Source organism: Leucopleurus acutus, assembly GCF_964270905.1.
Source record: "Leucopleurus acutus genome assembly, chromosome: 9".
NCBI classification, from domain to species: domain Eukaryota; kingdom Metazoa; phylum Chordata; class Mammalia; order Artiodactyla; family Delphinidae; genus Leucopleurus; species Leucopleurus acutus.
In genome coordinates, this window is record NC_139144.1 from 28,941,995 (window position 1) to 28,969,854 (window position 27,860).

Here is a 27,860-nt window from a genome sequence, read left to right on the forward strand (position 1 = left end):
TTATAATTTATTTTTTATCCTTTTTTCCACTGATATTATTAACTATGACTCTAGATTAATTTTCTAAATTTGGACATCTGCTCTCAATAACCCTCTATAAACTAGCATCAGTAGGAAAAACTCAGCTGAACTGGTTATCTGCCCTGGCTTTCTAAATAGCAAACAAACCCTGCAAGTGATTTTCAGGAGTCCAATACATTGTCCCCAACAGTTATACTAATTACTCATTCATTTTCAAATTAGGCAATGTTAGTATAAGAGAAATGCATAGGTAGATGGATTTTATTATTTTTCAAAACTACATTTTAAAATATTTTACAATTTTAGCCTATTTATACATTAATATAAAAGAAAGAAAGAAAGAAGGGTGGAAAAAAGGAAAGGAAAACAGAATGGAGGGAGGTAAAGTTAAAAAAAATAGTATTTGAGTAGTGTCTTGCTTATTTACAGATTAAAGGAGATGTCCTCAATTATGATAAGATGTTCAATACTGTACACCTGAAACACTTTAAAAATCAGCAAGGTATGGCTTGCATATATAAATTCTCAAATGAAATTTACATATTACAAAATTATCACATTTTGAATATAAAAAATTATCTAGGAAATATCAAAGACTACTGTTGAACTGTCTGAGCTTACCCACAGTTTTTTTTTTCTAGGTCTGAGTCTACTGAAAATATTTAGAATTAATGACTTCCACACTTCCAGATGTAAAACAGATATGCCTCCATTCATTAAAAAAATTGTAAAGAAAACAGATGATCACATATTTTGCAGTATTAATGGTCAATAATAAAAGGGTCATTGAGGAGGATTACATGAATGAAATGTCTTGCAAAGGCATGTCAACTAATTCATAGACTCATTATAAAGTAAGCAAGATCTGTATAGAGGTGCTAGTTTTAGTCTTTTGTACAATATATTAGAGAAGTGAAACATGAAGTGACATGACTTTTCTAACATCACACAGTTAGCTGATGGTAATGCAGAAATATGAACTCCTTTTAACTCTCAGGCCAATGCTACTGTCAGTAAAGAGGAAAACTCATTCAAATTATGCTAACCAAAACTACATAGTAGCCCACCTGAATATAAACAATGTTCAAATGTGTAAAACCTAGCACAAAGAACACATATATTATCTATACTGACATATTTAACCACAATAAAGAAAGATAACTTAGAAATTATTTCATTATCTATATGACAATATTATTTGAAGATTTGGGCATGCAAAAATTGAAGATCTTATTGAACAAACAGAAAGTTGTTGTGGGATATATCATTTTATGGTGGGTAAACAGTGACCATTAGGAAAGCTGATTGGTTTTCTCATCTCTTTTCTCCACTTCACTCCCAGAAGGGAAACCAATTTCACATTTCTACAGGCACAACGATGGGAAATTAGGCTGAGGCCCGCTGGAAGGGAAAATAATGTAGGAAGGATTGTTCAATATCACTAATCATCAGGGAAATGCAAATCAAAAGCACAATGAGACATCATCTCACACCTGTTAGGATGGTTATTATTTAAAAAAACCCCAAACAAACAAACAAAACCCCACAAAAGACAATGAAAGTATTGGTAAGGAAGTGAAGAAATTGGAACTAGTGTACTCTGGTGGTTGCAATGCAAAATGGAGCAGCCACTATGGAAAACAGTATGAAGCTTCCTAAAAATTAAAAGTAGAATTACCACATGATCTAGCAATCCCACTTCTGGGTATTTATCCAAAAGAACTGAAGTCAGGATCTTAAAGAGTTATCAGCGCTCCTATGTTCTCTGCAGTGCTATACACAAGAGCCAAAATGTGGAAATAACCTAAATATACATTAACAGATAAATGGATAGAGAAAATATTGTTTATAAATATTAAGGAATATTATTCAGCCTTTATTGTTCAGCATTCAGGAAATCCTGTAATATGAGGCATGAATGAACCCTGAAAATATTATGCTAAGTGGAATAAACCAGTCACAGGAGGACGAATACTGCTTGATTCCATCTATATGAGGTATCTAAAATAGTCAAACTCATAGAAGCAAAGAATAGAATGGTGGTTGCCAGGGCCTGGGGGAGGGGGAAATGGGGAATTTCTTATTAACTTGTATAAAAGTTCAGTTATACAGGACAAATAAGCTTTAGATATCTGATAAATAACATTGTGCTTTTAATTAACAATACTGTATCGTACACTTAAAAACCTATGAAGAGGTTTTTAAGTTTCAATGTTAAAAGTACTAAACAGAATTTTAAAAAGAAAAAAAGAAGAATGTAGGGTGAATGAAAGGAAGGGGAGGTAGAGAGTTCTAGGGAGATCTCCCCCAACAACGGTGGCTGGAGGTTGCAAGGGCAGTAGAGAGCAGTATCCTGCTTGCTTATGTTATCCAGGGAAGATGGCATTACCTAAAAGAAAAATTTCTGTACGGTGCCATTAGAAAACTTGACCTTAGATTTGGTGGCTCAACCCAGGCAGAATTACTCTCGTGAAAATTTGGTCACAGTTTAAAGGAGCCACCCACTGCCAAGGAAGCATGCAGGCTTGGACACTGCTCTCAATACGGTGTGGGTCAAGGTACAGAGGCCCAACCCCCCCGTGTTCTAGAATGTGTAAGAGCCTCACTGGGAATTTCCCCAGTGCTCGTGGGGCAGGCAACGTCAAAAAATTGAAGTGTTTCAACTTCTCACCAGTAGATGAAGGGAAGATTGGAACTGACTACATTTGATTTACAGAAAAAGTCGTACGTTTCTCACACTCCAGTATAGGTGTTGCAAATTCATGCTTTTTAAACAGAGTTAAGGTAAATAGGGGAATATATCCATGATTTGTGGGTCCAATTTGAAGAAGATTATCGTGATAGGATTCTGTTTCTAATCACTCTGACCACTAAAATAATCTATTATTCCAGTTCAATATTTCCTGGAAGGACTGGTACAGATACCAAAGTCACTCTATGGCTACAGTTTATGGTGTTTAGAATTAGATATGTTACTTGAAACAGGCTACAGCAGAATGTGGCTGAATAAGGCAGGAAAGGGGTTATGCATAGATTAGTAAAATTTTATTGACCCCCCGAAAATAATATAACATGTGGAGATATCCAATGATAGGTTTGTGATGCTATCATCTCATTTAAAATAGGGTGCAGTTCATAAATTTATAAACTTTTCTCAGTTTAATTTCCCTATTTATTTTGTTAAAATACTCAGAATGGATGTTTTCTATTGACTTTCTAATTAAATGGCAAGAACAGATTAATGTCATCAAATCTAAAGGATATCATGACCAGCTAACAGTAACAGATTAATCCAAAATGCACTCATGATTATATATAGAGATAGAGTTGGGTTAAATGGACATAGGAAGCTAGGGAAAATGACACAATTGTGCATGAGAAATACTTGTCTTAACTGGTGCCTCCTCTACTTGCAGTATCCCTAGCGAACCAGCAAGGATTTTAACTTTAATTATGTTCTTAACCTTTTTTGATACTCATGTGTTCTGTACTATTCCCTTTATAAAGTTATTTAAATGTATCCCACTACTCAGACAATGGATTTTAACATAAAATATCATCAATTTATACCAGGAAAAGTGTTTCTTAATAAATACAGGAAACGTTTGAACCAGTGGCAAAATCATCATCATCATCATCATCCTCTCCACTGAGCATATATATAGAAGATACAAATTCCACTTCATAACATTATTTGACAGACAAAATGCGCAGAGCTTTACTTTGACTTCTGAGTTGTAACTTTAAATCATGTGCAAAATTGGACAAAAAGGAAACTATGTTTTGAAAAGTAAAGTTATAAAAAGAAATCTCCCAATCAAAATTTAAGAGCAAAAAATTCCAATATACTATTCTAGAGTATAAGAAAATACATTTTTTTTTTTACAAAGAAGGAGAGTTTTTTAAAAAAATCATAACCTAAGTACTCATCACTAGAAATATTACAACATGGGCAATTTCTGTGCATAAAAATGTTGTTTTTATATTTTGCTTATTTTGAGCCAAAGACACTATATAATTATTATGAATGGTATAATCAAAACTAAGAGTGAACTTTAAATACATAAATTATTTCATCATTTGAAGAGTTAAAGGATAGAAATAAAACAGAGAAGTCATTTCAAACAATAAAAAATCAATAACCATTTTATCACCCTAAGAGAAACTTTACAAAAATAAAATGAATTATGTGTTAAGTTACTTCATAAGAAGTGCCAGTATTCTATTAACATCATGAAGAAGAACTAGCAAATAATTCACTTTGGCTGGATGGATGTTCAACACATAACAAATGCTATTTGATGGTAGAATTCTATTCAAAAAGTTCTCACAGTAAACAGAATGTAATTTCAATCATAATATAGTATATACAACATATTACAATTATTGATTTTTCCATTAATAAACCAGAGTTGTTTAAGAAGACACCTTAACAGCAATATCTGTCAAATAATAGAGAAAAAACTCAGCTATTTTCCCTCCAGCTCTTTAAAATTCACGTAGAGAAATGACCTCCTCTAATTCAGAAGCAAACATGATTAACAATCACAAAAAATAATGGTAACATATTTTAGATGAATTACACAAAACTTTCAGATGTATACCATCTAATTATAAGAAGTCTTTTTGATTAAAATGAATAAAATTAGATCTATTTCACTTACGTTAATCGTACCAACATGGGACTTCGTTGTTGTTTTTTTACGAAGTTATTTTGACCACTTTTTCTCATTTTATCTTTACAGCACTTCAGTAAAATAGGTAGGGTAAATGTAACTATTACTATGTTTACAGATCTGAAATCTGTTTTAGAAATTATACTGAGTGGTAGTTCAAAAAGCCAGGACTCCTGATTCCTCATCTACGTTCAAGAATATTAGCATTCCGAGGGCTTCATTTCTGTTTAGGTTGTATGACTTCTATTAAAGAATGTATATTTATTGTATTAATTAAAATAAGATTTAAGACTTGAATGTTAAATGCTCTGTAGGTCTGTTATATTATGTAGAGATTTAAGTTTTTTAAGAAAATGGTGAAGTACATTTTGGCCTACTAAACTTGAATACTGTGTACAGGAACAAATGAATGAACATATCGAGGTCATTTTCACTGAGCTGAAATTTAATACACATGTTGTATTAGTATTTATAGATATATGATATAATATCATTTATCTCCACATCCCCTGTTTCCACCTTGGTCTGAACAGCCACATTTCATGCCTGGATTATTTCTACAGCATCCTAACTGCTCTCCTTCCTATTCTTTACTCCTTCAAACTGTTCTCCTAATAGCAGTCAGAGTGATTTTATTTAAATGTCATTCAGCTTGTGTCAGCCCAGTGCCTTCTCATTTGACATTAATAGAAGCTGAAGTCCTTACACTGACCTAGAAGATGCTACCTCTGTTACTTCTGTTATTCTGTTACATCGGTTACTTCTCTGCCGGAAATTCCTGCTTTCTTCTCTCTCACTCACATCCTCACTCAGTGCCAGCCATGCTGGCCTCCCTGCGGTCTTATTATTCCTGGCACACACCAGGCAGGCTCTTCCTCTGGGCCTGTGCCCTTTTCATTCCTCTGCCTATAATACCAATAACTCCAAGCTCACTCCTTCCTCTCCTTGGGGGCTTTCCTCATTTTTTGCCTTCTTGGCGAGGCCTTCCCTGACATCCCACCTAAAATTTCAACCCTACCTTCCTATTTGGCATATCCACTCTCCTTGTTATCTTTTTCTCCTTAGCACTTATTACCACTTATTATGTGATACTTATAAGTAGGTTTTACTTTCTGTCTCACCTACTGAAATGTATGGTCCATGTTTTCTTCATTCATATCCCACAGGACCAAGAGAGGTTGCTCTATAGACCATGTATTTACAAACACACACACACACACACACACACACACACACACACACACGCGCGCGCCAGAACTTAGAAATCTCAAGCACCATACCTGACAGTGGCGGGGATCTAGTAAAAACTAGAGAGTAAAAGAAAACAAAAGTAGCCTAAGAGGAAAAAAAAGCAAATTAATTTTCTTCCACCACTCTCAGTGTAACTTAGTATATATATGAAAAACCTGTAGTCTGATATGAAAATCTGCATTCCCACAGAATGTTCTTTCTGCTCCAGCCTCATCACTATATCTGGAACATGGCTGTACTCCATCACTATAAATAAGTAAAATATGAACTATGTAAAAAATTAACCAATGAAAGAGATAAAAGTCTAAAAAGATCTGTTTCAGTTCCCGGAGAGTTCTTTGCCCTCAGGAGCTTACAGTCTGTTCTTAGACATTACCTGAAAGTTACCTGGAATTCTCTGGGAGGGGAGGAGGCATATCTGTAACCCATACTTAGTTATGATACTGGTTCTGACAGAAGCCTGCAGAATCAACCAATGTATTCTGCATTTCTATATTTCTTTTACTGAAACTAGAAGAAAATACACATTGTCAAAAAAGTTATTAAATAATGGGTTTTCTTTCCGTGAATACACCTTTCTCCTAGTTCTTCAGGTTTATTTTATATTTTTGTTCATTCAGACCCTGACCAAACTTTTCCTCCACAGTCAACATCCTCTATCCACTGCCCTTCTAGGCTGTAACCACCTTGAAAGCAAGGTGGAATTATAGAATGATAGAATTCTAGGATATACCTGTAGAGTAGTTACTGAAGAAACGTTGTGACCCATTTGCATTCTTTATTATTTCCCATATTCCTGATATTCTCACCTCTACTCCTTCCTAAAACCTTTCTGAACTCCCTTTTTATCACCTCCATCTACCTTGTCAGTATATTACTGCTGCATACCAATAGGTCCTTACAGTTCCGCAGTAAGCACCTCAGTGTTCTCCCCCAATAAGAAACAATATCTCATGCAGGGATGAATTCAAGTATTGTAAGGCCTGAAGCTTATGCAATTTTAAGAAAAAAGAGAAAATTATGAATACAAAATTGATACATGTGAATATTTGTTAAAAGGACAAAATAAATCACAACAAATTACAAAAGTTAAAAAGCTGACAAATGCCACAAACATCACATATGTTTTTTAACTTCCTGGAGCCTTGGAAGGGACGTGTACAGGTGAGGAAGGAGCCCTGAGACGTAAGGGTCATGATTTATCCATTCTGATTTCATTCCTTTCATCCTATGTAATTAGTCTCACACTCTTAATTCTAGGGCTCACATTTCCATCTTATGTAACATACATAACTTATTATAGCACACATACTACTGTTTTGCTTCCTCTTTCCACACCTTAGACTGTATGATTCTTCTCAAGGTTCAATCTCTCCGCATCTCTTCAACAGATAAAGTGTCTCAAAAGTATGCATTACAGAAGGGTCTTGTGGAGGGCCCCTTTCACTTAATGCTGAACACCCAGTGAGTTTCTGTGAGTTGTCAACAGCCATAAAAAGGAGTTGATGAGAAAGATCAGTCCACACACTGGGTGCCAGACACCTGACATCTGACACCTACACCACGATTCTATTCACTAACAAGATATGCTTTCAGTGACTTACAGACCATGAGAGTTACCTAAGCAGATATTCATTGTATGTATGTCCATAGACTTTAATCAGACATGAGATTAATAAACTGTTGATAAGAAGAAAAACTTAGAAGCCTTTTTATAAGACTAGCCAAAAGTATGGTTTTACGGTTAGGAGGTGATATATTTACATGGGACATGACTTAATCACTTCAGGTTTTAAATGTTTTTTAAATTTATTCAGGCCTAATAAATACCTAAAACGATATTCCATTATAGCAGAATACCTCTAGCAGATCAATGCTCCCTTACAGGAACCCTGAACTTTGTGAGATTAACTGTCATCTATGAAAATAATTTCGTCTATCCTTAACAAAGTAGTTTCTTTAGTCTAGATCTTCATAGTTAACTAAGCATGAAAAATACATCAGCTCCTTTCATACTCACAGTTAACCCCATGAGATAGGTCTTGAAACCTCCTAACTGAAACATCAACCCATCCAGATGAGATAAAAGGAGACCCAGAGGACATAAACAACTTGCCTAACCATCATGAGGATGACATTAATTCAGAGTCTTCTGACTTCAAATCTGTGCTTTTTCCATTAGGAATATTCCAAATCCCTGCAGTTCAGAGCTCAGACCTGACCACGGTCAATTATCTACGCATGTTCAGAGAGAGGGGACGGAATTCAAGCTTAAGTAGCACATACTATTCTTATCATCAAAGATCTCCAAAGTAAGTACCATCTTTTCACTACTTCTGTGAAATACTATATCAAACACTATATTAAATGTTTCTGACACATTATTTGTAAACCTGATAACAATTGTGCAGCCACTATTATTATCCCGATTTCCCAAATGAGAACACCAAAGTACTAAAAGTTAAACGACTTATCCAGGCAAAAAGTAGCAGAGCTCAATCTAAATCCTGATGTGTCTGACTCTAAAAACATTCTCTTTATATAATGAAGACCTTGAAGCACTGGCTGTTTGAAGATATTTTACAGCTATTAAAGACAGTTCAGCATCCTTGCTTCCAAAATAACAACTCCAGGTTCATACACACCAAAATGTAGCCTGTTACGGCATACTGATTAGACAAATCCAGAAATTTAAAAACAGAAACAACTGTTAATCATTAATCAGTATCACTTGAACATACATATATATTTCAAGCTATACCACTCTTATTGATAAAAGCAATCAAATTAGGATATGGAGTATTATACATACTAAAAAATGTGTAAAAAAAAAAAGGGCAATTATTTCATTTTCTTGATGTCCCTATCGGAAATACTGACTCAAACATAATTTCCTCTGATTAATTTCAAAATAAATGGATAAAGAAGAGAAACATCTTTCTTTGTCCTGGCAATACAGCTAATCATTAATATGTAAGTATGATATCACTGCATCTTAAAAATAGTATATTACAACCTACCAGTCCAGGTACCCACAATTTATATTCTTTCTTTCCAGAAGATAGTTTCCTAAATATTTTTCAGAAAAATCCTTGTATCAACAAGAAATATGATCTTGTGCCATGTGTACCTGACACACTATCTTGCAGGAATTCTGAGAAATCTCATGCTAATGACCAATCCGTACCTGGTAATCCCCCTGGAACAAGAATAAGGAAGCTCACTCATCTGTGTGGTGTGTTTCCTGGTCTCCAGCTTTGATCACTGCCATGCCATTTGTAACATATGCCAAAAAAGCATAAGCAGAAGTAGAGACTTTCTTGCCTCGGAACATTATCCTTTAAGTCACACAGGAGTGTGTCCTCTACTGGAATTAGCTCTTCTACCATAGTTCTTCAGGACAGGGAATTCCAGAGGCGAACTTCTAAAATCAAAACCACCATGCCAAAAACACCTAACCTCACCTCCACTCCAATCACTGATTCTCAAATATAAATCCAACAACATTTTCTTGCCCGAAACCCTGTCAGTTCATCTCTAACTAGCCGAATCAATATCCCCTACACCGAGACAACTAGAAACTGAGAATTTGGAAATATCCATGAACTAGAATTTATGCCACAGGTACATTTCCTCACAGAATAGCATATAGACAAACTAAGGTAAACTAATTTCCTTACAGGCCTACCTACTGGCCTGGGAGAAGGTAATTTTCCACATAGCTCTGGCTAAATCCTTAAGCAAACATTGTATATCATTGGTTTTAACTTTTTGCTCTCCTAGTCTATGTTCCTACTGATTCATTAAGAAGCTTCTTGAAGCTACATTCAGAGCTTAACACTATATTCCTATCTTAGCTCCAAACAGCATTGTCCAAACAAATATGATTTTATTATCAATAATAAAGACACAACTTATCTTCAAAATACTTCAACTAAATTGATTTTCAGCTGGAAAACCTAACAATATAAACAAATATCTGTTTTTGGTTCAATGGCTAAAATGTGTTTAGTTCTTATGGATTCTCTGTTCTCTTATGAAAACTGTTGAAATATGAAAGGTATCATGCAGGTAACATATTTCACAATTATGATGTTATGATACACAATACTAGGGGGAAAATCATTTGGAGAATAATTTCAGAAGTCCAGCGATTAAATAAAGCTTAGAACCAATGATATGCACATAAAGGATTAGGTTTGGCCCATTATACTTCCTAAACAAACTTTTATTTTATTTATATTTTCTACTCTTCCTTTTCTGCAGATATAAAATTGTTGTAAGTTGATATAAAATGATACAACTTGTTAATAAGTCTAACAATTGCTATGTGTTAATTTTTTTAAATGTCCTAATGTATTTTATTGTATTGATTCAAAATACAATGATTAAATCTCTAAGAAGAACAAAGGTCCAGCATTGTGAACCCATGGAAGACTCAAAATAAAAATTTTTTTTTTCTAAATTAACCTATACCTTCAATATAATCACTACCAATTTTCAACAGAGATTTTCCTGAAAACTGACAAGCCGGTTCTAGAATGTATATGCAAGACCAAAGGTCAAGAATTGTCCCAAGAGGATTTTGAATAACAACAGTATGGTAGATTACCTACCATATGTCAGGACTTAAAGTCATCATAATTACAACAGTGTGACGCTGATGTAGGGATAGACAAATAGACAAGCTGGAACAAACATCTCATAAAAGACCCACACATGTACAAAAAAATCAATATATGACAGATGGGGCACTGTAGATCAGTGGGCGCAATGATACACTCTTCAATAAATGGTGCACAGGCAACTGATTATCCATACTGATGGGGGAGAAAACTAAAATTTCCAGTCAGAGCACGATAGACTAAAAATAACTTAATTCTGTGTCTATAAGGACATTATATAAAGAGTACGATTTCACAATTTTTAGAAGGAAATATAGGCTAATATTTGAAGACTTCAGGGCAAGGAGAATTTCCTAAATAATATAGAACATTTATAAAACTTAATAGAAACAAAACAAGCCAACTATGTTAAAATTTCAACTTTAAAAAAAAAAAAGACACTAAAAAAACAAGCCACATACTGGGAAAAGATATTTACAGCCTACATACTTGGAAAAGATATTTACAGCCTACATACTTGACAAACGATTATAACCAGAATACATAAAGATTCTCTAAAATTCAATTTAAAAGACATAAACAATCCAAATAAAGAATAAGCAAAAGAAAAAGCAAATCACAGATGAGGAAAACCCAAGTGCTAACAAGATTAGTAACATATTATCATACTCAACATGACTGAAGGTAAGGTGAACGAAGAAAACAATGGCCTATCATTTCACATTATATTTGAAAAAGAAAATGTTGAGAAAGAGGAACAAGGATATAAAGGTATAAGAACACTAATTTACTACGGATGAATGTAAAAATAGCGTAACACTTTGGAGAGCAACTTGGAAAAATAAACTACTGTTGAAGAAACCACACAACGTTCTCCTATATTATTTAATAAGATAGTCACTATAACCCAGGAATTGAACTTCTTCTAAATTTTTTTGCACTTTTATTATAGAAGAAACTTCTGTACATGTGCAAAAGGAGACTAATTCAAAAAATTAATTACAGCGTTGTTGGAAATAGTAAAAAAAACTCATATATAACTGAAATAACCAGAGAATGTTTAAATTAAACTGTAGTAGAGACATACAGTAATAGAATTCTGTCCTGAAGTGAAAATAAATAACTAGAACGACACGTGTGTACACGTAGCTATTTTAGATAAACCATTTTAGATAAAACTCATAAACTCTGGAACTAAAAAAAGTGGCAAAAATACATGTACAGTAAACTATCATTTATATAAAATTTCATAAACAAGCAAAATGAATCCTTATAAAATTTATGAATACATACATAAAACTATAAAGAAAAGCAAGTGAAGGGTAATCTCAAATTAAGTCTAGTGGTTTATTTTGGGCGAGTAAGAGAGGTTTGGGAGAGGAGAGGTAACTACAGGAGGCTTTAATTGGTTTATAGGTACTTATCTCTCCTAAAAATATGAAACAAATAGGCAAAATGTTAAGACTTAAAACAATATGGTGAGTACATGGTTGTTTGCCATATTATTCTCTACAGCTTTTTTGTACACTCAAACACTTGTAATGAAAATTACAGGTCAGTGCCCAATTAACTGTTAAACTGCATACATCAAACCGTGAATGCTGAGACGCTCCCTCTGCCCCACTTCCGTCGGGGAAGGCAGAAAAGAAGATGTGTGATGTGGAGCTGCACAACCCAATAGATGAGAAATCTTATAAGGCAAATGTTTTTGTTTTTGTTTTTGTTTTGCGGTACGCGGGCCTCTCACTACTGTGGCCTCTCCCGTTGTGGAGCACAGGCTTCGGACGCGCAGGCTCAGCGGCCATGGCTCACGGGCCCAGCCGCTCCGCGGCATGTGGGATCTTCCCGGACCGGGGCACGAACCCGCGTCCCCTGCATCGGCAGGCGGACTCTCAACCACTGCGCCACCAGGGAAGCCCCCAAGGCAAATCTTTTAAGGCAGTTTTCCTGATTGTGGAGGAGGCCCAGACTAAGGAAAATCACATCCACTTTCAACGAATTAGCAAACATCAAACCCTGACTTCCTGTGTTTACCGTGTAACGGAGAAATGCAACCACTGAGCTGCTTCAGTAAAATTTTCCAAGATTGAGAGCAAAACTCACTCACCATTTAAGCGCAAATGAATCAGAAAGAGACGTGTCAGGCAGCAAACATTTCCATGTAGGACTTGCTATTTTGAGTTTAGATTTTAATTTCTAATTTAAAACTCATCTGTTTTGTGCCCTTCACCCTCTCTCCACCAGACAGCCAACACAAAGACTGGGAGATTCTGGACTGGTGAAGAACCCAGTAGACAACTGTAGATTCTGGGTCATACTGGCAAAAACAGGATCTAAATATTGACAGTCAAGATAGCATCGTGAGTCTAACAGAAATACTACCAAGAGTTGTAATAAAGATTTATGTTTTAAGAGAAAATAAAGTAAATCTGGAAATCATAAATAACAAATTATATGTGTGAGTTATGTAACAACTGGACTCTAATAATCAGAGGATCTACAGTCATAGAGAGGCCTGGCTTAGCACTTGGCAAAACTTTGGGAGAATTAATAAATAATACAATTAATAAAAGTAAAATCTTAAGTCACATGCACACAGCTTTTAATGATTTCCCATTTTACCCAATGAAACAAACTGCAAAACTATTATTTCCAAAAAAGATGATGACTTTAATGGCAGTCTCTGAGTTTATAAAATCACAGATGTAATTTTAGGTTCATTTCAGTTTCCTTTCTTGAATGAGTTTGTATTATATCTATTATTAATTTAGGTGCATGAACTTAAAAATGGTCACATAAGCTGCCAAATGCAAAGAGCATCACTTCATCACAGAGTGCTTCACTGAAATTGCACATAAAAATCATCCTGATTTGTAGCATTTGCTGATTTTCATGGTGTAAGGACAAAGAAGGGTATGAAATTTTATGTTTAAATCATTCGAGTATCTTTGTCAACTATATCAGGCAAAGTTACTGTTGCAAATTTTATCTGAAAATAAAAATAGCATATTCATTTCTTTCTGAAGCATGCTATCAGAAAGCAATCATATCACTCCCATCCTTACAAACAGGCCTCAATTCCTGTATCTTAACTAGACTGCAATACCAACAGAGTAGCATTAGGCATGGTAGGATTATAGTCATAGAAAATTCACAGAGACCCAGTGTTTGCTCATAATGGTTATTTCTTGATTCATATAGTCTTTTCCTTCATTTAGCTATGTGGCTAAAGCTCCAATTTTCCCTGTTGTATGAATACCATTAGAATATTTTCAATAATATGCTTTCAGTTATATATGTGGTGATGTCCTGGTAAACTGGCAATCTGAAAATCAACAGGCAAATAAATGGACAAGAAAGGACTGATTCATAGCATTTGCCTATTTTCATGTTGTAAATACCGTCACCATGGCCAATTCAAGCTAACAATGTGATGGTACTGAGTGTGAAGTTGGGAAGAGATATTCAAAACATCTCTTAGGGAGTTCGGCAAGCTGCTTCCAGCAGAACAGTGTGATGAATAAATACTGCCTCAAATTTGTGTTTATTCGAATTGTCTATCAAAATATCTAGGGATTTTTTTCAGTAGGTTCCAATATATTTAATTTAAGACAATGACAGGGAATAGTCTTAACATAATTGAGTTTCAAACAATAACAGGCAACATTTTATTAAACGATGAAACGACAGAAAAATGCTTTCTAAATAACATTTAATTTAGGATAAAAATAAAAGGATAGACTGAGGCTGCTTTATGATAAATATATTCGTGGTAAGCAATCTAACTGAAAACTTGTAAACTATATCTATGTTAGGTTTTGGAAAATGCAAATGACCACATCGTCTAATTAATGACTGAAAATTACCATTGTGTATCTTGAGAATCAAGCTGTAAACTTTTACTGAAAGAAACATCATTTTATGGCCCATAAGACACATCTGTAAAGTTCATTACTTTAAAATACTTTATGATGTAATGAGGTGAATAGAATAGTACCTAGCACAGGAGTTGGCAATTTTTTTTCTCGAAAGGGTCAGAGAGAATATATATATTTTAGGCTTTGTAGACCATATAGTCTCTGTTGTGAATGCAGTTCTGCTATTGTAGTGGGAAAACACCTGTGTTCAATATGTAAATTAATAATCCTGGCTGTGTTCTAATGAAACAATGTTTACAGAAACAGGCAGCAGATGGATTTGGCTTGTGAGTCATCCATAGTTTGCTGACCTGACTTTACCATATACTGAATCATGTGATGTTTTTATGGCTCTGATTTCAATATAATTTTTCCTGGTGTTTATGAAACACTAATCCTTTTAATCAATGTGTTTTTTAAAAATATAATGTTGCCCCAGTCAGTAAAAAATCTTGACTAATTACTGTTTCTTAAACAAGATATTCCCATAGCACTCCAACTGCCAAAAAGGACAATGCAACTGAAAATAAAATGAATATAGCTGTGGACATACCTTCTTTTATATTACTCTACCAAAATATCATAATTAACCAAAAGGAGAGTTTTACCTAGACAGTAAAAGAAGCAAAAACTTTCATATCAAATTAAGATATATTTAATATGAGCACATTCATTTTAATTTACTCTGAAATCCTTATTCTTACCTTCTACAAGTTTCCCTGTCTGTTCTGCACTTCCCCCAGGAAGAATGTTGGCGATATAAGCTCCAATTTCTCCGCTATGTCCAGGGATTTCTTTACCACCCACAATTCTAATTCCTAATCCATTACCTGTATTGAAAAATTAGCAAATTATTAGCAATAAGTTAAGAAACAACAGTTATCACAAGTTATAAGGTGCACAAAAAATGGGTTCTGGTATCTAGAAGTTAACTACAATATGAATATTGGAACTGGATACCAATATCAAAAGAACAATATTCTGATTTCAATAATAGTTGATAGGAAAGAGAACTTTCTGAGATCTTGGTCGGATCTATAATGATTAATCTGATATTAACAAATAATTTTTATTTTAGCCATATTCAGTAATATAATAAGGCTCTGTCCATTTTGATCAGATATTTTGTAAAAATATGTATGTATGAGGATGTCCCCAGTATAAGAAATTCCACAGCATATAATTCATTTATGAAATCAAGGAGCATTTAACTTACAAAAACATACTAACGGCTATCATAAATTGAGAAGACACAATCTAAACATATAAATGACTGCAACTGATAAAGTGAAAACACGATCATAACTTATGAATTATTATTCACATTTCAGCCTTAACTCATAAACTAATACTGTTTGTGCATTAATATGGCACTTAGTACAGGGACAATAAAAGCATTCTTGATTGATGAGCAACTGAGTAAACTGTTCCTTATTCCACAGAACAGATTTTTCTGTAATTAGCCACATGGAAGAAAGATGGAGAATGATTATTGTGAGAAATCTAACTGAGACAGAAATAAACTGTTGATATTTTATCTTTTTAAAAAAATAATCTAAAAATTAGCTAGTGTTTACAGCACCAGATATATTTTTGTTACAAATGTCAAGATTTTAAAATGAAAGCACTGAAAGAAAGCAGAATTCTCCTTTACTGAAGACACAATTATCTCTTTAAAATAAACTTCATTCCATTCAGTGATTGAAGTGCCATTTTCAACTCTTTCAAAATCTCCAAAATTAAAAGCCAGCTCTCTTCCAAATCCTGTTCCCTTCCTACTTAACTCTTCAAAAACCATCCCTGGAGTCAGCATCAACACAGTCCAAACATTCAACAAGTAGTAGCGGAATTATGGAACCCTTCTTCATTTATCTAGTAGGGATATATTTTGGTAAAATACTGTTTCTTATTTCTAGGTGATGTGATACTTCCAAATGAATTTCATCTTTCCTTTTCTTCTCCCCCTTTCCTTCCATCTTTCCATCCTTGTTTTTCCCCTCTTTTCTCCCTCTCTTTCCCTAGTACCCCCACCTCCATCCTTACCCCCCAGACCTACTTTTACAATAGAGCAAGTGTTCTGAAAAATGATTTAGCCTCAAAACAAAAACAAAAACAAATTAACTGTGTTCTTCTACAAGGGGTTGTCAAGGGTCACAGTTAAGTAAGATACTAGTTCTCTCTGGCCCCACTTGTGGAGCTTTTCTGTCACAAGTTTCTTGGTTCAGTGTTACTGTTCTTTGTAGAGATTAATTGATGATACAAGCTGAACATAACTGGATGAATGAATACTGTCATCTACTATATGATTTTTAGTCTCAACTAAGCCTGGATAGAGATGGTTGATTTCTTAGACATTAGCCTTTAAAAATTCACCAGGACTGATTCTACAGTAAGACATCAGATAGATACTAATAAAGGGTAGAAGATGAAGAAAAATTAGCCACTCTGCAATCAATTAGGTTAGCCTAGTTTTTTTCTTTTTTTAGTGTACTAAGACATTTTAGAAATTACAAAATGAGGACTTAAAAATAGCTGGTCATATTTCAAGGGTTATTCTATGGAATTTATCCAAAAAAATAAAACTAGATTCTTAATCTAAGGTTTGGTTTCACTTTCCATGGTTGAATCACTCACAAGTTGTAGTTCCTCACTTATTAAAGATCTCATAAAACCCACACAGATACTGAATTTCTAAGTAGTCAGTATAACCATATCAATTTTAAGACATGGTCAGTCTGAGATCCCAAAAAATGATTCATGAGATTTCCTTAGTGTAAAGCCACAGTTTCAAGACCTTGCCTTATATCAAAGTCTATCATAATTTATGCTAGACTATAGTGGAGTATATAGAGTGCTTGTGGCATGGGTCCTACTTCTTTCTTTTTTTAATTTTTAAATTTTACTTATTTTATTTATTTGGTTTTGCCAGGTCTTAGTTGCGGCAGGCGGGCTCCTTAGTTGTGGCTTGCCAGCTCCTTAGTTGTGGCACATGGGCTCCTTAGTTGCAGCAGGTGGGCTTCTTAGTTGCAGCTCAAGAGCTCCTTAGTTGTGGCTTGCCAGCTCCTTCGTTGCAGCTAGTGGGCTCCTTAGTTGCGGCTCACCAGCTCCTTAGTTGTGGCATGCGAACTCTTAGTTGTGGCATTCACGTGGGATCTAGTTCTCTGAGCAGAGCTCGAACCCTGGCCCCCTGCATTGAGAGCGCAGAGTCTTAACCACTGCCCCACCAGGGAAGTCCCACTTATTTCTTTTAAAGCTTAAAAATTAGAATATAAATGTAGCTCATAAAAATAATTTCAGCACTATATAATATATGGTGCAGCCATACGCTTAGACTCTACAAAGAGAATTGTTATACCTTGTAAAGGTATAGCTAAAAAGTAGAACTTCAAAATCTATTAATTAACATGTGACTATTTTTAAAAATTTGATTATAGTTTCATTCTGTAGATGACATTGTCTTGAGGATTAAGTAGCTGGGTCCTTCATGTCATTTGATTTTTAGTGACCGAGTACATTCTAAAACCCTGTAGTAAAGGATGTGTGATAGGAAATTACAATCATACCTATCTTAATAAAGTAGCATGACACAATAATTATTTAATTTTGTAAGATACAGTTTCATGCTAGTGAATTCAAAACTTTCTAAATATACTTTATAAGCTTCAGTGTCTTTGGTAAAATAGGAGTAATATATAGCCATGAAAATACTATGAGAAATGATATTTGATATACAGTTGACCATTGAACAACATGGGGATTAGGGGTGCTGACCCTCTGTGCAGACGAAAATCCTCATATAACTTATAGCAGTCTTCCGTAGACAAGGTTCGTCTGTATACTCGGTTCCATATCCCTGGATTCAACCAACCATGGATTGGGCAGTACTGCAGTATTTACTACTGAAAAAATCTGCATATAAGTGGACCCATGCAGTTCGGACTCTTGTTGTTCAAGGGTCAACTGTATATAGAAACTACTCAGGCATATAGTAAATTTTCAACAATTACTTTTCCTCTTGTTGATGTTGCTATGGTGGCTCCCACTGTTTTTCACGTATACAGTAAAGTACCATAGAAATATTAAAAATCTGTGAAAGAAAAAGCAAGGTAGAAAATAACAACCCAGGAAAGGTAACATTTTTTGTTTTTTACAATAGTTGCTTGTATCCTACTTTGGATGTCACAAGTACAAATTTAACTTACACAATTTCTAAGAATTTAAATCTGGACATTTTGATTTAATGCTTATATAGTTGTACTTTTTTTTTTTTGAGGTACGTGGGCCTCACACTGTTGTGGCCTCTCCCATTGTGGAGCACAGGCTCCAGACGCGCAGGCTCAGCAGCCATGGCTCACAGGCCTAGCCGCTCCGTGGCACGTGGGATCCTCCTGGACCGGGGCACGAACCCGCGTCCCTTGCATTGGCAGGCAGACTCTCAACCACTGCACCACCATGGAAACTTTGATATTTTATGTATTGAATGCAGATAAAACGAATAAAGACACTTCTATAAAGATAAAACACCTCAGCTCAAATCTAAAAAGCAGAATGCCAATAAAAGAGTTGATAAAGTCAACAAGCAACATTAATTTTTAACTGAAATGCTTAAATCTAAATGGTCCTTGATAACTGGTATTTATATTATCATTGTTTTCAACTTTTACAAATTTTTATCAACATAAACTTATTTCCTCCTCTGCTTCTAGTCCATCTAGAAACATTGCTAAAATGCTTCCTCAGTTAGATGCCATGAAAATGCACTGGTCTTGCTCTTGAGTTCACAGTATGGCAGAGTAGAGAGGCCAACAGTTACTATAATGAACATAGGAGCTTTAGGAAAAGAGATCACAAAAAGTTAGAGTAACTCACACCATATAAGCATAAATGTGGTTAAGGAAGTCTCATAGGGAAATCTGAATTTCTGAAATCCATTAAAATATATAGGAAATATTTATAAAAAAGAGAAGTTCTATCATAAAAGTAACAAAATCACTAAGAAAATGTATTACTGTATCTTGATAACCTTAGGATGAACCTTAGGATTTAAATGCATTGACCTTTTTTTTTTCTTAGAATCCATATATATGTGTTAGCATACGGTATTTGTTTTTCTCTTTCTGACTTACCTACTAGGGGCAAGACGGGAATAAAGACATAGACCTACTAGAGAATGGACTTGAGGAGATGGGGAGGGGGAAGGGTAAGCTGTGAGAAAGTGAGAGAGTGGCACGGACATATATACACTACCAAACGTAAAATAGATAGCTAGTGGGAAGCAGCCGCATAGCACAGGGAGATCAGCTCGGTGGTTTGTGACCACCTAGAGGGGTGGGATAGGGAAGGTGGGAGGGAGGGAGACGCAAGAGGGAAGAGATATGGGAACACATGTATATGTATAACTGATTCACTTTGTTATAAAGCAGAAACTAACACACCATTGTAAAGCAATTATACTCCAATAAAGATGTTTAAAATAAATAAATAAATGCATTGGTGTTTTCAAGTGTATGTATTTTATAATTATGGGATCAGTATACTATTACGTAGTCAGTTCTAAAGTTCTGGTCCAGGATGGCAGCATAGGAGGCTCCTGAACTCACCTTGTCTCATGGATACGTTGAAATATACAGCTATACATGGAGCAATTCCCACTGGAAACAATCCAGAAACTAGCTGAGCAACTCCTACACGTGGGGTGAATGAGAAAATACCCACATCAAAACAGGTCCTGGCATACCCTCAACTGCTTGGAGCTGTTGAGAACAAAGAAGGCAGCTTGTACAATCACATAGGTTTGATAGACAATCAAGAGTTTGGGCTAGGCGGAATGATAATGTTTATCTCCTACACGAGACCACTCCATCAAGATTGGGAGAGGTGGCTGTTTTATCCAGTGTGCAGAAACCAACACAGAGAGTCAAGGAAAATGAAGAAACAGAGGAATATGTTCCAAATAAAAGAACAAGATAAAAGTCTAGAAACAGATCTTAATGAAACAGAGATAGGTTATTTACTTATAAAAAGTTTAAAATAATGGTCATAAAGATGCTCACCAAGGTAGGAGAACAATGCCTGAACAAAGTGTAAATTTCAACAAACAGAAAATGTAAGGGCATACCAAACAGAAATTACAGAGCTGAAGAATACAGTAAGTGAACTGCAAAATTCGTAGGCCAGTTCAACAGCAGACTAGAGAACTGAAAGAAAGGATCAGTGAATCTGACAGGGCAGTGGAATCCATCCAAGTAGAGGAGTAAAAAGAAAAAAGCATGAAAAAGAATGAAGGTAGATTAAGGGACTTTAAGGATACCATCAAAATGAAAAGGCAACCTTTGGAATAGGAGAAAATATTTGCAAATATATTTCTGATAAGGTGTTGATATGAAAATGTATATTACTATATACAGAATTCATACAACTCAATAACAAAGAAAATAAACAGTCTGATTGAAAAAATGGGCAGAGGAAATGTATAGACATTTTTCCAAAGAAGACATACAAATGGCCAACAGGTACACGTAAAGGTGTTCAAAATCACTATCAGGGAAATACAAATCAAAGCCACAGTGAGATGTGACTACACACCTGTTAGAATGGCTTTTACCAAGAAAAAACAACAAGCATTGGTGAGGATGTGGAGAAAAGTAAACCCTTGTGCATTGTTAGTGGGAATGTAAATTGGTACAGCCACTATGAAAAACAGTAAGGTAGTTTCTCGAAAAATTAAAAAAAGAACTACCAAATGATCCATGTATCCCACTTCTAGGTATATATCTGAAGGAAATGAAAACAGGATATTGAAGAGATATCTGTACTCCCACGTTCACTACAGCAATACTCACAGTAGCCAAGAAATGGAAACAATATAAGTATCCATTGATGGATAATTGGAAAAAGATGTGGTACATATATACAATAGAATACCGTTCAGCCATGCGAAAGAAGGAAATCCTGCCCTTTGGGACAACATGCATGGACCTTGAGGGCATTATGCTCAGGGATATAAGCCAGACAGAGAAGGACAAATACTGCATGGTATCACTTATATGTGGGGAAAAAAAGTCAAACTCATAGAAAGAGAGTGGTTGCCAGAGGTTGGGGATGCGGGAAATAGGGAGAAATTGGTAAAAGGGTATACAGTTTTAGCTATAAGTTGGAAAAGGTCTGACTGGTGACTATAGTTGCTAACACTGTATTTTATTTCTTATTTATTTATTTATTGGCCACATCGCGCAGCACGCGGGATCTTAGTTTTCTGACCAGGGATTGAACCCACGCCCCCTGCAGTGAAAGCATGGAATCTTAAATCTGCCAAGAAAGTAGAACTTAGTCTCATACACAATGTATTCATAAATCAAATCACCACAATGTACACTTTAAATATCTTATAATTTTATAAGTCCATTATACCTTGACAAAGCTGAAATAAAAAAACTAAAAAATAAGCTGTGCATAAAATAAACATTAGCATACTAAGGAAAAATCTTCACATTTGCATTTAAATTTGCAGTTTAAATCTACTTTAATTTTACATGTTTATTAACATGTTACATTAAAAGCTCTGATATTTTAAAGTCTTACAAAAATGTCATTTCTATTATTAAAATAACATGAAAATATTATGATGTTATAATTAGAGCATTAAGTGTGGACAAAACTAAAATACTTGTCTCATTTCAACACTATCATGTTCTACATCTGAGCATCAAGGAAAAGCAAAATTTTTATCAGTGAACATACTATCTTATGAATAGTAGTCTTTAAATCAATAGAGTTTATTATTCATAATAAAGTTATTACAGAAAGAAGATACACTGCATAGTTTAGTCATGTCATTAGTTGGGCTGAAGAAGAAGAAAGATTGTCTCTATACATATTAATGCTAATGAAGTACTAAGGATAATGAAAAAGTCTCCAAAGGATAGTTCAATTAAATCTATTTTTATAGTTCTTGTTAATTATATTCCTGCATAAGGCTGTGAAAATTTAGTTTTACACTCTTGCACCGACTAATGTTATCAATTATCCAAGTAAATATTTAGGAAAATAAACCAAATTATATTAGAAGTCCATAATCATTTCCTTTGCACGTCTTATCAAATGGTACATTAATTCATTAATACTTGAATACGAAGACCTAAAGAATATTTCACTATTTGTTTTTTAACTTTACTTACTTTCGCTCACTATAAGAAAAACATTTCTACAAATATAACAAAGTATATCAATTGCCTTATTAGCAATCCCTACTTAACTGTTTCCAGAAACATCAAAATGGCAACACCACATTCATGTCAAATACAATCCAACTCTAAGTCTGGGCATGCAAATTACAAACTCATCTATTCCCATTAACTTCTTCTAATCCAGCCAACTGCTGTATAACATCCTTTTTCCTAGTCTTAAATATGTAAACATACATGAAGAATTTGAAGTGAACATCGTATTTCGCATTTCCACGAACAAAAGTTCACCACTTGTCTTTTCTATTGTAGTTTGAATAATATTAAGGCAAAAATGTTGCATGGGATTCATAGCATGTATAAAATGCTATTCACACTTACATCATACTGGATGAAATGGGTCCAAATTGGCCTGCCATAAGACTGAAATGGCCATTGCCGTGGGAAATAAGGAAGATAAGTCATGGATATACATCAAAAGACACTGGTGGGCTTCCCTGGTGGCGCAGTGGTTGAGAGTCCGCCTGCCGATGCAGGGCACACGGGTTCGTGCCCCGGTCCGGGAAGATCCCACATGCTGCGGAGCGGCTGGGCCCGTGAGCCATGGCCGCTGAGCCTGCGCGTCCAGAGCCTGTGCTCCGCAACGGGAGAGGCCACAACAGTGAGAGGCCCGCGTACAGCAAAAAAAAAAAAAAAAAGGGAACCCTTGTGCACGGTTGGTGGAAATGTAAATTGGTGCAGCCATCATGGAAAACAGTATGGAGGTTCCTCATAAAATTAAAAATTAAATATGATACAGCAACTCCATTTCTGGGTATTTATCTGAAGGAAATGAAAACACTAACTTGAATAGACACATGCACCCCTGTGTTCACTTCAGCATTATTTACAACAGCCAAGATATGGAAGCAAACTATATCTTGCCTATTTATAGATGAATGGATAAAGACTATGTGGTATATATACACAATGGAATATTATTCAGCCATAAGAAAGAAGGAAATCTTGCCATTTGCAACAACATGGATGGACTTAGAGGGCACTGTACTAAGTGAAGTAAGTCGGACAGAGAAAGACAAATACTACATGGCATTACTTATATGTGGAATCTTAAAACAAACAGAAAACCGGGCTTCCCTGGTGGCGCAGTGGTTGAGAGTCCGCCTGCCGATGCAGGGGACACGGGTTCGTGCCCCGGTCCGGGAAGATCCCACATGCCGCGGAGCGGCTGGGCTCGTGAGCCATGGCCGCTGAGCCTGCGCGTCCGGAGCCTGTGCTCCGCAACGGGAGAGGCCACAACAGTGAGAGGCCCACGTACCACCAAAAAACAAAAAAAAAAAACAAACAGAAAACCAAAAAAACAAAACAATCAAACTCAGGGATACAGAGAACAGATGGCAGTTGCCAGAGGCAGGGGGTGGGAGGGCATGCAAAATAAGTGAAGGGGGTTACAAGTACAAATATCTAGCTATAAAATAAATTACGTCATGGGGATGTAATGTACAGCATGGTGACTATATTAATAACACAATATTACATGTTTGAAAGTTGCCGAGAGAGTACATCTTAAAAGCTTTTATCACAAGAAAAAAAATTTGTAACTGTCTTTGGTGATGGATGTTAATAGAATTAGCGTGATGATTATTTCCCAATATATACAAATACTGAATCATTCTGAGGTATACCTGAAAGTAATATAATATTATATGTCAACTATATCTAAATAAAAAATTATTTAGCATTTAGCAGTACTCAGGGTCCAAACTGAACTGATTCTTTGATATGAAAGTGGATGCTATGAAGTGAGAAAATAGGGTCAATTTATAGATATGGCTTTAATACTGACTTGTTTAGATACTGATCTCATTGACGGCAGGCCAGGACTTGGGGTAGGGTCATCTACCACATGTGTTAAAGAAAAACGTTGTACTGGGAGATGCTTATGTAACCCTATGATGTCACCGGAAAGAAAATAGTTTACACTTATTTTAGGGTAAAGCTATGATGTGCTTTCCCAAATGATAGTTTTACTTAAACAAAAGATAGTAGGAAGAAAAATAATATCCTAATTCAAAATAGAGTATTAAGTGTTCCTTTTGTACTTCTGAACATTATTAATAGAGATTGTGCAGACATACACTATTGACTCGCAGTGAATTATTTCTGTATAAACCACACCCTTTGAGTCCATGTACCTGTGACTTGTTTTTAACCAATAGGACCTGACAAAGGTGATGTGATAGTCACCACCATGATTATACTATGTAAGACTCCATCTCAGCAGACTAGAATGAATCTTCTGCTGGCCTTGAAAAAAGTAAACTGGGATGTGTGAGGGGGACTGACTGGGCCCCGCAGATGCTGAGAGTGGTCCGCAGCTGACAGCCTGCCAGAAAATGGGGAATTTAGTGCCACAACTTGGAGGAACTGAACTCTGCCAACAATCTCGTGACCCTGGAAGAAGATCCCCAAGCCTAGAACAAAATACAGCCTGGCCAACACATAGATTGCAGCTTTGTGAGATCCCTACCAGGGCACCCAGTCCATGCTTAATTTCTTGAACCATGAAAACTGTGAGATACTAAATGTGTGTTGTTTTAAGCCATTAAACTTGTGGTAACTTGTTATGCATCAATAGAAAATTAATACGAAGATGAAAGTTGTATTCTCTGCACAAAATATATAGGGACCTTATCTTGGTAGCAAAACCTGTGGAACATTTTATGTTTATAGTAGCTACCACAGTGATTGAGCAGCTATAGAGGATGGACTTAGAGGGCACGGTAAGAAAAAAAAAATAAGGAGATAAAGGGAAAATAGGCCATGAATAGATAACATTTTGCCCTTCATAAATGAAGAGGAAGAGATTTGTGTATCAGTTCTGCAATGCTGGGGTTATGGTATAATATATGTAGCAAGTACATGGCATCTAGGCTGCACTAAATATATAACTGAATGAATAATGAATGGATGAAAACTGAAATGCCTAATTTTCCCCAAGCGGGGCTGATGCATCAGTGACAGTGATGTTAAAAATAATAAATTCGCATTGTATTCTGTTCTTAGAAAATGTCTGTAAAAGTATATTAATTCAATGAATCTTAAAAGTAAAAGAACAAACAAGAAACCCTCTATTTTACACAAATAAAATAAAGTTTTGTGAGGTTAAGTGCTCAAGACAACACCTAATATATGGCAATGCTAAAGCGGAGCCCAAATTCTTAGTCCAAATAAATAAGTGGCTTAGTGATGAGTCTCCTGTTGGGTTAGGGCCAGGGAACCTGGTTTGGAATCAGAAAGGGTGGTTTTGGGAGCAGCATAACCAGCCCTTCCCTTTCTCATTCAGTTGCAGAGGGGAGAGTGATGAGAGACATCACAATCAGGCCATTAAAAGGAGAAACTACCAAGATATAAAAAATGCTGGGGAGTCAGTATCTCTCAGTCAGTAATGAGGAGAGGAAACATTTCTGACTTAGGCAGTTTACAGATTATACTGTACCATTTAATCTGAAGCTGTAACTGATCAGTTGGGACAGATTGTGCTCATTTTATCAATATAATTTCCATTTTTCTATTGATGCATAAATGTCTATGACTTGTTTATATCTTTATCAGACATTACAAAGATGACAGTGTTACTTTTTAAGTATTACAGATTTTATCATTTTTGTATTTTCCCATTTGTGTTAAAAAGATGAATGGCATATACATATCTGTTAAATGAATAAGTAGTTAATACTTACATATCTTAGTATACAAATCTATACAGAAGAAAGTATATACAGGCCTGGTACCATAATAATATTATAATTACCACTATTTGGGGGAGTAGTTGAGAAACTGATTTGGAGAGAAAGGTTCTGAATTTGCTGAGTCACTTTAGGGATACTGTAAATAAAATCTAGGTGTCCGTATTATTTTTGTGCTACAGGCTAAACCTGCTCTCATCGAAATCGATTTGCTTTTGGTGAAGGAGGTATTCAATGAAGTTCAACAGCTTCTACTGTCCAGCATATGTCAGGGAATATTTTTCACTAAAGAGTTATTTAATAAAATTAATTTGGTTATATTCGTTACCCTATTTAAAAAAACTGTTACTACTATCTGTAATGGAGAAGAAACGTTATATGTTGTTAGGTGACCAGCCTAAGAATAAACATTCCACTGAAATTGTGCTTTAAACAAAAAGTGAGCTGCTTTTATTTATTTTCATCTAGTTTTCTACTACGTCAGATTTATTGAACTTTTAGTTGTCAGATGTCTCAAAATATATGACTTGAAACCAATGAATTCTATTTGGTGTCTCTACCTTGTGCCAATATTATTTTATATTTAATATATTATTTGTTCCTAATCTCTTCACTATCATCTTCAGGGATAGAAGGAAAAAGAAAGTAACATTTCTAGAGTTTCTCCTATTTGTCTTATACTATTTTCTGTGTTTTTTAATCATCTCTATAACTTTTCATGTTAGTTACTATCCATACCATTTCAGGACAAAGCAGCTGAGACTAAGGAAGGTTAGAAACTTGTCTAGGTTGGCTAGCAAGTAAAACAGCTAATATTAGAGCCCATTATCTTCTTGAGTCCCACGTCCTTGTTCTTTCTATATAACTTTGCTCATCGCTCTAATTGTCAAGAAAATATTCTAGAAGATCAGTATAAATCCTTTCTCCTTTAACTTAATCTCATTTCTTATTACCTACTTTCCATGGCCCATTCATATACATTTTACATTTATACCCTTATATTTAACATTAGCATCACCAATTTATCCTCCTTAACCTGTAGGTTAAATATCTTGAATGTCTTCACCGTATCCTCACAGAATCAATTATTACTTCCTTTAATTTTGCTTTATTAAGAAAAACAGAAAAATATGTTCCTCTATCTCCAGTTAGAAGCATAGCCTATAATGTCACTTCCTTAGCAGGAACACACTTCCACAAGCAATATTTATCTTGACAGATGTCAGGAGAAGTGATGATGTGAATGAGGAACTAGTCCTGACACTAGATACTTCCTTTGTCACTAAGGAAATGCACACAAGCTTTCACTAAGATGTACCAGGAAGAAACTGGGATTTTAGAAGAGATTCAGTCCAAATAGTATTTTATTTCTATAGCTGTATACTTTGTTTATTCCTAAAAATAATTTGAGAGGCTTGCAAGAAATTATGTCATACAT

The 27,860-nt window shown here is 35.1% G+C and overlaps 1 protein-coding gene across 1 annotated transcript in view; it reads right to left on the bottom strand.

Moving 5' to 3' along the window:
- The window catches only part of PCLO (piccolo presynaptic cytomatrix protein), a gene marked incomplete at both ends in the record, with an annotated part of 365,934 nt that overhangs the window by 92,164 nt on the left and 245,910 nt on the right, over positions 1–27,860 (bottom strand). Inside the window, one exon of the mRNA XM_082846518.1 lies at positions 15,195–15,320. Coding sequence (XP_082702644.1) covers positions 15,195–15,320 — 126 coding nt within the window. The remainder of the gene's footprint in view (positions 1–15,194; positions 15,321–27,860) is intronic.